The sequence below is a fragment of the Pyrgilauda ruficollis genome, unplaced genomic scaffold, assembly GCF_017590135.1.
Source record: "Pyrgilauda ruficollis isolate IOZ18807 unplaced genomic scaffold, ASM1759013v1 scaffold15, whole genome shotgun sequence".
Lineage (NCBI taxonomy): Eukaryota > Metazoa > Chordata > Aves > Passeriformes > Passeridae > Pyrgilauda > Pyrgilauda ruficollis.
This window is the reverse complement of record NW_024513654.1, coordinates 6979558-6994907: the sequence shown is the minus strand read 5'-3', so window position 1 is coordinate 6994907 and position 15350 is coordinate 6979558. Positions and strand designations below refer to the sequence as shown.

Here is a 15350-nt window from a genome sequence, read left to right as displayed (position 1 = left end):
GCAGTTGTGTCAGAAGAGTTTGGGTTGGATATTAGAACAAAAACACTTCATCTAGAGGGTGGTTGGCACTGGAACAGGCTCCCCAGGGCAGTGGTCACAGCACTGACAGAGTTCAAGAAGGACATGAACAATGCACGTGGTGGGGTTCTTGCTACTGTCCTGTTCAGGGCCAGAAGCAGGACTTGATGGTCCTTGTGGGTCCTTTCCAACTCAGAATATTCTGTGTTTCTATGATTCCTAAGCATGCTGGTCTATTACCTTGGCAATACGCTGTTAAGATTACAACAGGTCATGAAATATCAACAAATTAACCAGAATCCAAACCAGAAGAGTTTTGGTGAGTTGAAGACATTTAGAATTTACCCAGGCCGTTCACCGTTCACTACTTCTTTAAAGATCTGTGCTTTCTAGAAAGAGATTTTTGTGTTAAATCTTAACCTCTGGATATTCTGATATTCCCCAATTAAAGAATTAATATGAGAAAATTCATGTCTGAAAGCTTCTGGTCCACTTAACCAGGAAAATGGTCATAAAGAGAGGGCATGCTAATATCACACAGCAAATCAGTAAGAGACACAAATGGAGCTCAGTTCTCCTTATTTCCAGTCTGGTGTCTTAACTGCATTTTTTTCCTTCCACTGTCTCTTCACTGTTACCAAGTGGCATTTAAGAAAGTGAGAACTTGTTATCTGACTTTGAAATTAAACTGATCACTTCTGGGAAAGTACATAAACTTGCCTTGAAAGAAACCATCACGCTGCTCTGGAATTCTTCTCAGGAAAGCTGAGCATTAAATTTTGTTTTTCTTTTATTTATCTTACAGGTCTTGCAATTGCAAGTGCTCTGATAGACATTTCACAACAGAAGCCTGCGGACTGTAAAGATAAGAGCTCAGGAGTCAGAAATCGAAAACATCACCTTTCAACACGTCAAGGAACTTGTGTCTGAGAGTCAAAAACTACAATTGTATATTCTGTAATGTTTTCTTTTTAAATGGCTTCCATTGAAAGCTATACTACAGCCTCAGTTTTTATGGAGGCAAATCTATGGGTGAACACATGAGGTACTGTGCTCTGTTATAGTCACACAGCCTGCTATCCCCCAGTTGTGGTAGGTATGAGTATGCTTGATGAGCTTTAATAAAGAGTGGATCCTGGTATCAACAAAACACAAAATCCAATACCGAGTGTTCTTAATCCTGAACATATCAGAGCAGGGAAAATCCTTGGACAGGACTAGGAGAAACTTCACAATTTTTTTTATAATGAAGAAACAAATTGTATAATTGAAAACTGAGCAAATTCCAAGAAGCTAAAGGAAATTTTTTTATAGCTTAAGTAACAATGGGAATTGTACAGTTCTTTCCTTGTAATTGGCATTAAGATTTCTTTCCAGCAAGCAGGAACTAAAGAGAATTATTTGGATTTAGGTGTTTTTTATCATTGTCCAGAAGAGGTAGGCAGCTTTTGAATTTAGCAAAGGTGTATCCCAACAATACCACATGTAATATTTGAAAGATAATTCTATTGAATAGTATGACTTGAGCATTTAATTATTATTTTTCTTTACACTGGAAAAAAACCTCATAAACATAATTTGGGCTGCAGAAGAGTGATGGGTGGGCTTTCTTTTCTGTACCTCAGAGTCTGTCCTGAATAAGGGATATTTTACAAAGAGGATCCTCCATGCCAGGTAAATGATCAGCAAAATTAATGGAGCGTGGAAAAGCTGCTTTACAATATTTTTTCCCCAAGAGAGTCTCCAAGACTGCAAATCTAAGGAAAGTTGAACATGCTGTTATTCAACCTGCTCCCTTTTCAATATTGAAATTTGCTAGTATCTATATATTGTCCTGACCTGTAAGCAGAAGAGATTAATCCCAGTCAGCACTTTGGCTCTTGTTTTTATAATAAAGTATGGACATTTTTATTCCTTACAACTGCTGAACTTCATCTCATTGTCACTTTAGCACCTGTTAAGGAATTACTCTATATAAATAAATAAATGTTTAAAAATCCATCTTGCTTCTAGGATTGGCTGTCAAATCCCACAACCAGCATAGAACCTCACACAATCAGTACTCAACAACAAAAAGCAGATGAAAGAATTTCCTTTGTGAAGGACTTTAGTCCTTGGGGAGCTCAGTAGACACAGGATAACCTGGCAACCAGCTTTAATGGCCCTTGGTCTTTTCATTTACTCAAAATTCGTGAACACAGAAAAGAGTAAGAGAATGCTAAGGGGCAGGTAGCAGATGTATCATATTCTCATTTATGCATTGCACACTGACAGAGTGTAATATGAAACCAGTAGTTTTGTACGAGCTTGTTGAAAGTATAGTTTCTCAACTCCAAATTTGCCACCATCCTAGTACAGGAGAGTGATACAGAGGTATAAATGTCTCATGTAATGATAGACTTTTGGTACATATGAAAGATATAAAAAGATGATTGATGTTTACTACTTTATCTGTATTTTTTATGTTCTTTTTATTTCAGAAAGATGATGACATTTTACTGTTTATAGTTGACTACATAGTTACTTGCATGCCATGGTGGTGCAGTAGCAGTAATAAAGCCCTGTTGTGAGTTGTGTTTATTTCCTAAAGCCATTCATACATAGAAGTACTCAGCTTAATTTGGATGAGGACTAAATGTAAAAATAATTATTAAAAAGGAACAATTGTACAGTATGTAGTTATATCTTATACAGGAGTATTAGGTTGCATCTAACCATGACTGCTCTATTGTTTTGATAAATTATGCACTTATGAATTATGGTATAATTATTTCTTATACTGGCATGATTGTTTCAGTATTTTCATATCTTAAAATAAGATTATTATCTTAAAATAGTACCATCTTGTGACTTTTATTGCCTATTCTGACCTCATATAACCCAAAACTTTAAAAATTCATTTTTAAAGGTTCTGTTGGGAACTTTGAACCAGTGCTACTTAGCCTAGTGAAAAAATTGTCCTTTGAAAACAGCCCTTTCTGCCAGTTTTAAAGTTAATCTGTTCAAGTGAATATAAACTGATGGGACTGGTTTACATGATGCATACACTTAGGAAAAAGAAAGAGCCACTTGTCTGGAATATAGTGCAAACTCTGTGTTATTCTCAATCTAAGCATTTCACATAAGAAATATACAGTGTGTTTTGTGAATGTACTGCGAACCCCATCCACAGAAAGACCATCCAGTCCTCTAGGAGAGCTTTGGCTGTGCTCACTCATACAGGATTGTATTCTTCTGTATCTCAACCAGAGTTTGAAAAATACTTGAAAATCAGGTGTGAGTTTTAAAGGGATTAAAATATTTTATTGCGATACTGAAGGTAGGCAAATAGCGATCAGCCATTTTCCTGTGTTTTCAGGTAAAAATGTTATTTTACTGTACAAGAAAAGCATGTTTGTCATGGGATCATTCAGCATTTCCCTTCACTCTGAGAATTTTTATTTTGAAGTGTCTTTCTACTCCCAGGATCCCTGATTGCATGCAAATTAGTAAATTCATATAATGAAGTAAATAAAAATACTTATATAATGGCCACACTTAAAAACAAGAAGTTTGCAAACACATACCAAAGCTTTCTTTTTGGAAGGTATAAATAGCATAAATGTCTGATAGCTACATTTTGCTAGTTGTTGACAAGTGCAAACTTTTTGGTAATGACCACTGTACATCAGATGAGATGTTTTATGAATGGTCCCATTATGATTGTGTCAAGAAAAGGCCATATTTTTTTTTTAAATCCTGTTGTCCAATTTAACTTTGGAACCCTTTCTTAGAGTCAGAAAATGTTGAATGGCCTGTTTTGCTCTTAATGTGATTTATATTGGATAAAAAATAAATAAATGCTGTTCTGGTAAGTAAGGCCCAGTGAAGTTCTGATTGTCAGGATTCAACCTCCCCCTCCTCAGTCTGTGGATTCTGCTGAGGGAAATCCAGCAGCCACAAATTACTGTTCCAAATATGACATAGCCTGTCCATGGTAACATGGGTTTAGTACTTCAGTTCTTCTTTGTATTTCTATATTTATATAAAATCCTGAAACTACTTCAGTCGAATTTGCACACTTCAGAATATTTGCTTCCATTCATTACATTCCTATGAAATGTAATGAAATGTTTGTTCACCTGTACAAAAAAAAAAAAAAAAAAAAAAAAAAAGGTTATCAGTATGCTATCACTATTAAAATTATTTAACAAAAAAGGTCAAATTTTTGACATGTTAAGGCATGAATATACCATTAAGGAACATTCAAATTCATCTGATTTGAGAATTTTCGTAGCTGACTGCTCTTTTTATACATAGAGCTTTCTTTCATCTTCCCAAATTAAAAACATTTTGACAATTTCAGATTGGGGCATGGAATTTGTTATGTGTAAAATCTGCAGCAATAATTATTTTCTAAATAATTTAATGTAGAGGCTGGAATCCTGATGGTAAGAATTTTGGTTTGGGATCACTTCAACAGATGTTCAATCTTCATGCATAATAACTTTCCTGGTATTCATATAAATTATAAAATCATCATGTATCTAATTTCATTACCAATTTTTTAAAAATCATCTGAAAGGTTTCTTGACAATAAAGAAAAATTCTCTGTTAAAGGTGATTTATAATCCCTTTTCTTTATAAGCAAAGTTATCCTGTTCAGAATGTTCAACATTAGTGGGGAAAATTAAATAAATTAACTGTATTTTTTCCACTCTCTAAGGTGCAAAATTACCTGAAAAACTCTAGTTTGCTGATACTTATTTCAGATCTAGAATAAAGTATGGAACATCCAAGGCTATTTTAGGTGCTTATAACAAATAACAACAAGCCCAGAGATGTCTGCAGGTGGCCAGAACTTCCCATGCTCTCTTCAGTTGTACTTCCTCATTAAATACTAACAACAGAGAAAAAAGATGGCAAAAAAAGTCCTTGCACAATCTGGGCTTGGATAACTCAGGGCCATGCATTGGTGGTTCAGCTTTTCCTTATTTAATGCAATTTTATTTTCATAAGTATTGTTTATATTTCTATATGACTGCCTATATGGATGGCCACATGTGGCCATTTCCATGGCTGCAGGTATTTCTGATTTGGAAAATCATCATATTGTACATATAGCTGGAATTCTAGGGGCTCTCTGAAATTTATTGTGAGGCTGAAAAGGGACTAATATCACCCCAGGCTTGGTCATGTATGCTGAAACTTGGTTTTTTTTTTCTTGAAACAACATTTCTCTGCCCTTGCTGATATGTTAGAAACTGCCTTTTTCTGCAATGAGAAAGCAAGAGTAGAACTGATGAGCAAACCAAACAATTATTTTTAAAGCATATGTGTGTGTGCCTATATATATATATACATATATTTATATAATGGATTATGTAGTTGGTTTCACAGTTGATCTAAATCAGAACATTCTCTGGTTCCTCACATATTCTCACATATTATATTGAATTATATAAAGGTTAACTTAGTGATTGTTTATGTACATAATAACAGCCCTTTCTACAGAAATAAAATCTTAAGTGTGTTTGTCCTTCTGAGGGAGGATATAGAAGTGTGCTTGAAACACTGTATAGAAAATGTTATCAATTATTATCAGTTGTGTATCAGTATTTTCAGCATGTCCAAGATGGAGTGCAGAAGGTGAGGCAACTCCTGTCCTTTTGTATCCTTCCTTTTCTACTTTATTTTCCTGTAGTAGTTCTTACATGCTTAGATCAGAGTCAATAATACAGAAAGATTAATTCTGACAGAATTGCTACTCATTTAATGACAACTGTTTCTCTTTCTATGATATTATCAAAACAATGCTTAGCTGTGCTATTTTCCAATTTTAGTAAATGCCTTTTTCTAAAAGGCCTTTCATTGGACAAGAAGCAACAAAAAAGTAAGATGGAGCTCTTCAAATACACTTCAAGACCTAAGAGATATCAGACACATTCTGCTGAGGGTTTGTGTCTTTTTGACAATTATTCCAAGGTCAGTATTTATAAAAAGTCATTTTTACTTTATGATTTTTAAGGATTAACATGAAGCAAAATTTATTTTTTCATGTGAAGTCCTGATGGTCTCTTAAGACATTCAGTTGTAAAATATAATTGAGAAAAAATAAACATAGTTTTGGAACACAATGTTTAGGATAACCAGCATGGATATTTTCATGAAAGAACTCTACACAAATTGTCTGTTTCCTAAAGCTTTCTCTCAGACAAGAAATTTGTCAATAGTCCTGCAAGTCTCCTCTTCCCCATCCCTTCCCGAAGCACTAAGAGCCAAATGGTCAGGTATAAAAATCTTTTAAATATATGAATATAGGTAATTTTGTTTCTGCTTCTAAATAGATGGTGGAAGTATGGCCAGGAAAGGTTTCCTAACTGAATACTTAAAATTAACCTTACTAATAACATGGGAATATTTAAGATTAATTAATTAATTTATTGAGAGTACTCAGAGCTCTTTACTGATCTAAAAATAACAGTCACTAAGAATGCTGAGTGTATTTTAGTTACTGAGTTATTTAGTATCAGGTTCATTTCATAGTGCTGGGTGTTAGGGTTGTATACCACAACTTGAGACAAAATTTTAAAAAACAACAACCAAACCAAATTATTTGCTGGCAGATATTCAAACTCTGTGACTTTTCATATAACAATGGTCACAGAATTTGTTCTTGATTCTGCTTATCAATGTCATTTTCCTTTTTTTGGTACATGTTTTACTAATCTATTCAATTTATGGTTATTTTGTATTATATGGGCTTATTAGATGTCTGATTTTATATTATTTCTTCAAGTAGCCATTTTTCATTCAGCACCTTCTGCTTCCTTTTCAGTTGCCCAGACCATAGGATCCCAAAGGTGCTCCACTGTTTTGTCCACTCTGGTCTGAAAATGTCAGTGAATGTAACATTTTGACCATATTGAAGAGTATCAGGGATAATGCATTTCCATACCTTAATCCCTCATTTATATTAAATGGGCCAGAGATTTCACACCTTCTTCGTGCTCAATCTTCTTCTTTGCAAACTGTGACTATGCCTGTTAAAAAATATCTTATGGAGTTTTAAATGCCTCCAGTGTGGCTCAAAGGCCACAATATAGCATCGTAAGATTTCTTAAAATCTTGAAGTGTGTGTATTCATTCTGAATACATGTCTTCAAATACATAACGAATATTTAATACTTGGAAGAATTCTTTTTCCAGAATCCAAATCGGTGTTACTGAAATGCTTCTGCTTTATTAAAACAGAAACAAATAAAATCCCCAGAAAAACAGCCCCCCAAAAATGTAAACCCTTCTGAGAAAGCTTTTTAGGCTTTCAGAAAAACACAGGCACTCTCTCCACTGGCTTTTACATTGCATTTCTGAAAACCACTTTCCATTGCTCTGAAATTTTTTCAGCTATCTGAAATCAACAGAATTATTCTCTGCAGCCTTTGGCTTTGTTTACCTCCTTCTGCTTTTAATAATTTAATGGCAACCCTGTCAACACACAGTGCCAAGTTCTTCCCAAAGGCTTGTAATTGTCTCTTGAATCATCCCTTCAGAGCTGAGCTCCACAAACAGCTCAGGCCCATCCCTTTGTAACTTTCTTCTTTGAAAATAAAGGATTTTCATTGTTCATCAGATTGGCAAAAGAATGATGTTCTTTCCTCCAGGTGAAGATTCTGCTCTCTTCTCAGGCATTCATGTTCTTTCTCTGCCTCATCCTCTCCACCATGCCCTCCAAATGTTCTGAAGTGGCTTTGTCTCTTGGCATTTTATTTTGATTCAATCTCATCATGAACCTGATCCAGGTTCTGAAGACGTGCAATCCTTTCCACATTCTGATCCTGATTCCTTTCCAAAATCATTGATTTTGCCTCTTGGGAGTATACTGTTGGTTTCTTCAGTAGTTCTCCTAAAGCATCTCCAGTCATCTTACACTTCATCTGCACACTTCAAATAGAAATATTCCAAAGCTTCAAACCTGTCCTTAGTTGCTACTCAATTTCTCTAATTGCTCAGAATGTGTAAGCTTTATTTGTAGCATTTATGTTTGTCTCTGCTGGGACAAGGCTGTCTCCTGTAGAGACATTTACAGTTTTAATATCCAGCCAGCTTCTCCCATTTTTGGGGCTTTTCTTGTACCATATGCACTCAAAGTGTTCCATGACCTCAGGGTCCACCCTTTCCTTAGACCTCTCTATTATCTGCCCTCCCAAGATTTAGTCAAGAGTTTTCTAAGAATTTGTTCTTCTTTATGAAGAAAAGACCTTGAATTCCAAGTAATATTGCTTTAATATGACCCCACTCCTTTAGCCTGCCCAGGTTTTTACAGTCAGCAGAGCTTTAAGAGTCAAATATGTGTCCAAGGTATTGTTCTATGCCACGGTCCAAGCAATTCTGGCTAGAGCTGGTGTGCTGTCATTGCCAATTTCTGTGGTGCAATATATCTGGGGGCTGTTTTCTGCAATATTTGGAGGGTTAGAGGGGAATGTTTGAGAAATCTAAATGTTTTAAGCCAGTGATTCATATTACTGTAAAGGTGTTCTTTTATTACTTAACCAGATTGCCATTTCATAGGGTTTGCCACTCACTGTGCCTCTCCCAGTCCCATAAAAAGGAAAACATGCAACTTTATGTTCTCTTCATGACTAAGACACTGAAATTTCTAATGTTAGACTATGTTATCATTTAGTTTATTTAATAAACTAATCAATTTTTCAAAAGAGGCCTTTAAAATTGTGCAGCTTAGTGGTACCTCAAAATTTAAGCACTCAGAACTTACCATTTACCTTGTTCAGCCTTCTGTTACAGCAAACTACATTTCTTATAAGAATTACCAACCCACAAGGAGTGCTTTGAGGCCTGGGTGGCTTTCACCTGCTTTGCAAAACCGTGTTTTGATGGCAAACAACACAGGAGTGCAAAGTTTCTTTATTTGTGTTCCTGTGACAGTGCATTGTGCAAGCAATGGTTTTGCTGTCTGGGAATATCAACTTGTTCAGTTTATAGTCTCTAAAAATGAAGGCCAACAGGAAGGGCAGCAGTAGATGTACCCATTAAGATTATAACTTCAACAACAAAACCAGCACCACTAAATTCCAAATAAGTAAAAGTTAAACCAGGGAACAACAGCATATTCAGGTTTCTGATTTCTCAGAATCAGAAGGCTCTTAGGATGTGATAGACAGGTGAAGGTCTTTTTCACAGCAGAAGAGACAAAATGAAGTGCTTATCTAACTCATATTTACTCCAAATGGTACATTTGTGCTCACACACAAACACATGCACATAAATATATGTATGGATGTCATCTACAGAAGTATTAGTTTGGCTTAAGGTCAGTGGTCTTGCTTGCAAATATGTAAAATGTCTCTCTGCATAAAGAGTGTGGTGTCTTCTAGAGGCTTCAGGAGTTTTCCAACTTTCTAGTTTTACATCAAATAGCTAAAAGGAGGTTGTGCTTTATGGGTGGATACTATCTTTATCAGGGAGAAGAATGAGCCTCAGTGAAATCTCTGAGACTTTCAGGCTTCCAGTTGAACAGAAATTTCATGGCTATGGACTGAAAAAGGTAAGGTGGTTTTAGTGTAAGTGGCTGGATGTGCCACCCCTGCCCCTCAGGTTCTAGACTACTAACAGCAGGATGTGATACTGAGATCAAGTTCTTTACTCAGTCTTAAAATTGCCCTTCTGAGCTATCCATATCAGCAAAAAGCCATTGTGAAATCCAGAGTAATGGCACAGATTTATAGAAACTGGGAGCAAGCCCAAACTTTTCCTGGGGTGTAGGGACTAATTTTTTTAATTTATTACTATGGTGTTTGTATTTACTGGGATCATCTTGTTATGTCAGATGCAAATATATTCCATTGCATCAGGGTTTTGTTTCCCTTTACTGTTGTTTTTCCCTTTGACTGTGAGGATACCCCTGGGTAGCATCAGTAGTATGGTGCAAATCTCTCCAGCTAATTCTAGGTGAGTTCGCCTGGGTACCAGAAGGGTGGAGCTGCATCAGCACTGTCCTGCACCCCTGCTAATAGCTTGCTGCTCTGCAGAGGTAGTTAGCTCCATGAGAGAGCACAGGAGCCTGGCACTGGGACAAGCCAGCTTGTTCTCAGCGAGCTCAGGTAGCCCTGCACAGTATTTAATTTTCCTGTCCAGTTTTGAGGTTAGTAGCACTTGCTCAATTAGCTTTAGTGCCAAAGCAATGTAAATAACAGCCCCACTACAGGAGTACACTCAGTGCCATTGAGTGACATTTTCCTGCAGGATTTCTTCTGTGAGCCAGGGAAGCAAAACAAACGTTAAGATATTCATATTAGTAAGTATATTGTGCCCTTAAAAAAGGCAGTTACTCCTTCTCCTGTGAAGGATGGCACTAACTGGCCTGAGTCATAACTTAAAAAAACAACAATCAGAAGGACTATGTCACAAAGAACAAGTGACCAAGGCATAGCAAATAATCCTTAGATTCCTTTTGAGACAGCTTCCATGATTTTTTTTGCCTTTTTTCCCTGCTGTTTCAAAGTACAAAGGTTACCCTCTGCACCTCCATGTCTGACATTTTGTTAGGTGCTTCTGAGTAAAGCACTGCTGCTCCAGCTCCAGTTTATTGATACTAATTTGTATCAATAAGGAGCAGCTTTCATTCTTTCCCAGTCAATGCTGGAATATGCAAAGCAAATCAAAAGCTATGGTCAACATAATAAATGGAAACATCTATCTCTTCCAGTCAGCCACTGCCTCACTGTGTTTTTTCTCCACTTTAGATAAACAATCTACAATGTGTTTACTGAGGCTTGTGCTGATATCCCTCAGTGGTATAGGCAAGTCTACTTTTATTCCAACAGACACAGAGAATAAGCCCATGGTGCACAGTGCGTGCAAACCCCTTTGAAACCCAAGATTATTTGTTCTCTGACTGTTCTAAGGTAATTAAGGAGCATTGCATGTTTCTCAATTAATGATTCCTCATTCAGCTGGGGATCTTTGATGCTAATTTGTTTTAATCAGGACAGAGACTGCTAAAAAACTAAACAATTCAGTGAAGAGGAACTAGGAATTTTTAATCAAGTGGAAAAGATCTGAATGCTATGAGGGACACATCCATCATAAGTTTTCACTTCTTGTTCATTTAACTTTGTTCTTTCAGGTCTCATAAAATGTTGCGTTAATCAATGCAAGAAAGTTTGTGAATATGAAGAATGCATGGTGGTTTTTTCTTCATCTGATGTGAGCATTTGTGCAAAAATGAGGAGCTGAAATAAGAACCATGATGTTAAAGCACATTCATCATGGTTTTTTAGTTATGCACTGAAGTACAGTTTTCTGTTTTGTCAAACATTATACAGGAAGTTGTCAATCATTGTGGTCTTAATATGCTGGGGAGTCACTGGAAAAAAATATTGGTTTTGTGTGGGATTTGGATGCTCTCCATTTAAATGTTAATTTTTAAATTATTTTGGTATCGTACTACATGCATACATTGGGTAAAATAACCTACTGTAAACTTCTGCCCATGGAATTACTATTTCAAATGCTGCAGCCTATGCTACAGGAAATTACATGGTTTCTGAGGAGACCATGTATATGCTCGATAAAATAATGTTTTATTCCTAAGTACATATATTTATAGCTTTGAGGCAAGAGCATTTTACAGTTCTGTCTCCTCCAGCTTCTTTTCCATGATAGACTTTGTGTCTTCCATCATGGAAATTCCAATGTGTGTATTCTACTCCTATGGCTTCAACAGAGTGGAGGTGCTCCCAAGCCTGGACTTCCAGAGATCTTTAGCCATGTGATGGAGTTAAAGCCATGAAGGGGGCTTAAATCCAAAAAGTGAATCTTCCTGAACAAGCAGTATTTTAGCAATGGTTCAATTAAAAGTAAATTGTAGGTGCTAAGAAATTTTCAGATGTGGAGAAGCATTTAATTGCTTCGAGGATTTTAGTGCTGGGAAACATTTTTAGATTACTGATTCTTATGTGACCTCCAGCATCTTCCCTATCACTGCTTTTAATGCATAAAACCTGTTTTGGACTGGTACCTACCTTCTTAGTACCTGTCCACTAACCTCTGAACAGTGCCAAAAACAGGCAGAGAGACAAGAAATCTAACTGGCTTCCTTGCCCTCTTTTTTTTATGGCTGTGAAAAGTGTGTTTATTTTGTAGCTGAGAAGTTGAAATGAACAGAAAATCCTTCTAATAAATTCCTAATGACCTATCTTAAGGGTGAACTTTAAGTAGTTTAATAACAGCAGGGGTTTGTTTGTTTGTGGATTTTCTTGCAAGCAAGCTTAAATATATAACAGTTTAAGGTAGAATTCTATATGTTAAACGATTCCCATAGAAATGGAAGCACAGCCAACTCTGAAGAGTTGCCTTACAGAAGATGGCTTTTTTCACCAAAAGCTGTCTGTACACTGTGAAACACAGTTCAGATGTTTGAACTTATGCTAATTGAAAGATCAACATTTTTCTTTCCTCAGTGAATACCCTGCTCTTTTCCTCTTCGAGAAGGCTCTCCCATGTGCAAAAAATGAGCTGTAATTATGCCCAGCTCAAGGCAATCTCAGGATCTAAAATATCCTGCCAACCAGTGTGTTCTCAATCTGCCTTGTTAGTTCACAAAATTGTGCATGTGCCTTTGCTACAGTCTCAAACCTGATAATGTCACATCATTGGGACAGGAAATGTTCTCTGATCTTATCTGAAGTGACACTTGCAATTTCAAGTTTTAGCTTGATGAGATCACGTTGTCAGGGCTCCACATAAGTGTGATCTTTCCTGATTTGCAATTGTATCTGTTTTGAACGGTCTTTACACTGTTCAAGCAAAAGCCTATGATAATGCATTTTGTCAGATGCAAGGATAATGAAAGAGCGATTTTATGTTTCCCCTTTTAGAAAATCCAATTCATGTGACTAAATTCAGTCAGTTTTCTTAACAGTTCCACCCCATCTGTCTAATGCTGTTTGCACCTGGAAACCCTAGTACCTGCAAAATGTGAGCGTGTCAAGGTAGTTCTCCCCCTTCATAAAATAGATGAGACTTATTACCTTTAAACCTTTATTACTTCCATGAAGCTCTGGGCTATAAAATGGTTTTTCGCACATGTTGGAGTTGTTAAAACATATATTATGCCTTAAGCAAAAATATTTAACATAGTAAAAGCTTGTAAAGTTGAAGAATACTTAAACACCTACGTTGTGTTATTGGCAATAAGAAAGTCTGTGACACTTTAGAGCAGGAGACTCTCAAGTCATATTTCAAATATTTTTATTCATGATAATAATTTTCTTTAGATGTACATTATATGGGAAGGAAAGAGCTGTTACAAATGCTGTATTTCCCCTTTTAGCATATAGATTACTGGCTGAATCCTGTAACACCAAGTAAAAATAGAAGAGGGAAGAAATATTGCATATATCTAATCTGTTAAGATTTCAGGAGTGTGTGAACAAAACTATGGTGTTAAGGTACAAAGGCTTAGATCTTCAATCCCTGTTTAAAATACTTTATGACAGGTCCTACATTAATGCAGACGACTAAGACAAAGAGCAAGTTGTGACCTCTCTTGTAACAGTACCATGGGAGCAGATTGATTTGTCTGCATTGTAGCATGTGGATCACAGTAACAAGCAAGACAGACTACAGCTATTTGACTAAATTGCTGCGAAGCCAAAAAGGGAAATAATATTTATTTGTCCATTTAAAGTGACGAAAATAGAAGGCAATAAGAATCCAGGGTATTTGACTTTCTTGGATAATAAGATAAGACTCAGCCTGAAAGGCTGGAGGAGTGGAAATAGAGGAATTTCTTGGCAAGCAGTTCTGAAATCCATACAAAACCTCTGGCAATTATTTTTTTCAACTGATTTTTCTTCCCAAATAGTTGTGTCTGAGCCAGAGGAAACACAGTTTCTAAGAGTTATTCTGATATCACGATAATTTTAGCCCTCCTACTACAAGATTAGATAAATATGCAGTTTTGTTGTATGTCACATAAAAATATATGACCCAGATATATCACTAAAAATTAAAGTGTTGCATTTGGACTGACTAATCCTGGACAAATGCTGTTTCTCTAATAATGAACCCAAGCCCCAAATGCATTGTATTGTAAGGGAAGTGACAGTTCTGCCAAACCCCTGCACAAGTTGCAAGATGCAGGCTCATGTGAGATTACTGTGTGCTGTGCTGACTAAGAAAAAGAAAGGACAGAATTAGGTTATTGTGATGCTACCATATATATTAGGCCATTCCTGAGATGAGAGATGCATATGTGGTGCTGCCTCTGTGCATCCCTTCCAGAGTGAAAATACTCTCCAAGTTTTGCTTGTATTTTGGGCTCAAAGTAGGCAGATGCCTCTCTCTACCCAATAAATAGGATTTTAAAAGTTTTTAAACTGAATGTTACCATGTCACATTCATCACAGAGCTGCTCAGATTAATGCATTTGAAGGAGAAAGCTGTCTTGCATTATTTCTAAGGGACTGGATTTCTTCTAGCTGCACAATGTGGTTTTGTCTTTATTCCCATGATGATATTCAAACTTTATGACTGGGTAGTCTAAAATGTTATTAGATGGCAACAATAGCTTGCAATCTATTGTCTGGTCAGCTGGATTTTTATTGTTTAAAACAGCTTAACCTTTCCCTACCATTTTATGGAGTATATTGAGCTCATTCCAAACCATTTTATGCTTTGGCTGAAAGATGTATTTAGTAGATAGATTTCAAAAGTACTCTGGTTGAAAATCTGCATCCTATTGCAGTAATCTCTTCTTGGCGTAATGCTAGTTATTCTTTAGCACTAATCTGGAAGAAAATGCAAAATAGCTGCTAGTAAATATTGCAGGTGACATAAAAATTAGTGGAGTGGTAAATAATGACAGAAGAGATCATTTCTGTGTTCTGGATTTGCATCATTTCATAAGGTGAGCTCATCTGAACAATATGCATTTTAATACAGACAAATACAAAGTCATATGCCTGGGAACGAAAAATTCCAGTCACATGTACAGAATAGCAGAAGAGTACCCTTGAAATACAGTGATAGTGATGAAGATTTAGAGTTTGTGATAGGTGATGTCTGAATGTGAGCTCCCTGTGCAATATAATGGCTGAGAGAAAAACATTAGCTCTGAATGGATAAGCAGTGAATGTCAAGCAGGAGGGAGAGGAGTTCATGGCATGACTGAGATAATTGCTAGCATTCTCTGTCCAGATCTTGTTGTCTCACATGAAGAAAAAAACTGAAGGAAAAAAAACCCACAGATAAAAGGTTCAGAGAGGAACAAAGGAATGATTCTAAGCCTGTGGAAAAGAAAATCCAATAACTTGTGATTTAAGAAAATT

The 15350-nt window shown here is 36.3% G+C and overlaps 1 protein-coding gene across 3 annotated transcripts in view; it reads left to right on the top strand.

The window, feature by feature from the left end:
- ATRNL1 (attractin like 1) overlaps nt 1-2852 on the top strand; it is a 433970-nt gene extending 431118 nt beyond the window's left edge. For all 3 annotated transcript variants that reach the window (XM_041461314.1, XM_041461315.1, XM_041461313.1), the window contains one exon: nt 824-2852. In XM_041461314.1, coding sequence (XP_041317248.1) covers nt 824-948 — 125 coding nt within the window. In that variant the 3' untranslated portion in view covers nt 949-2852. The remainder of the gene's footprint in view (nt 1-823) is intronic.
- The last annotated feature ends 12498 nt before the right edge of the window (nt 2853-15350 follow it).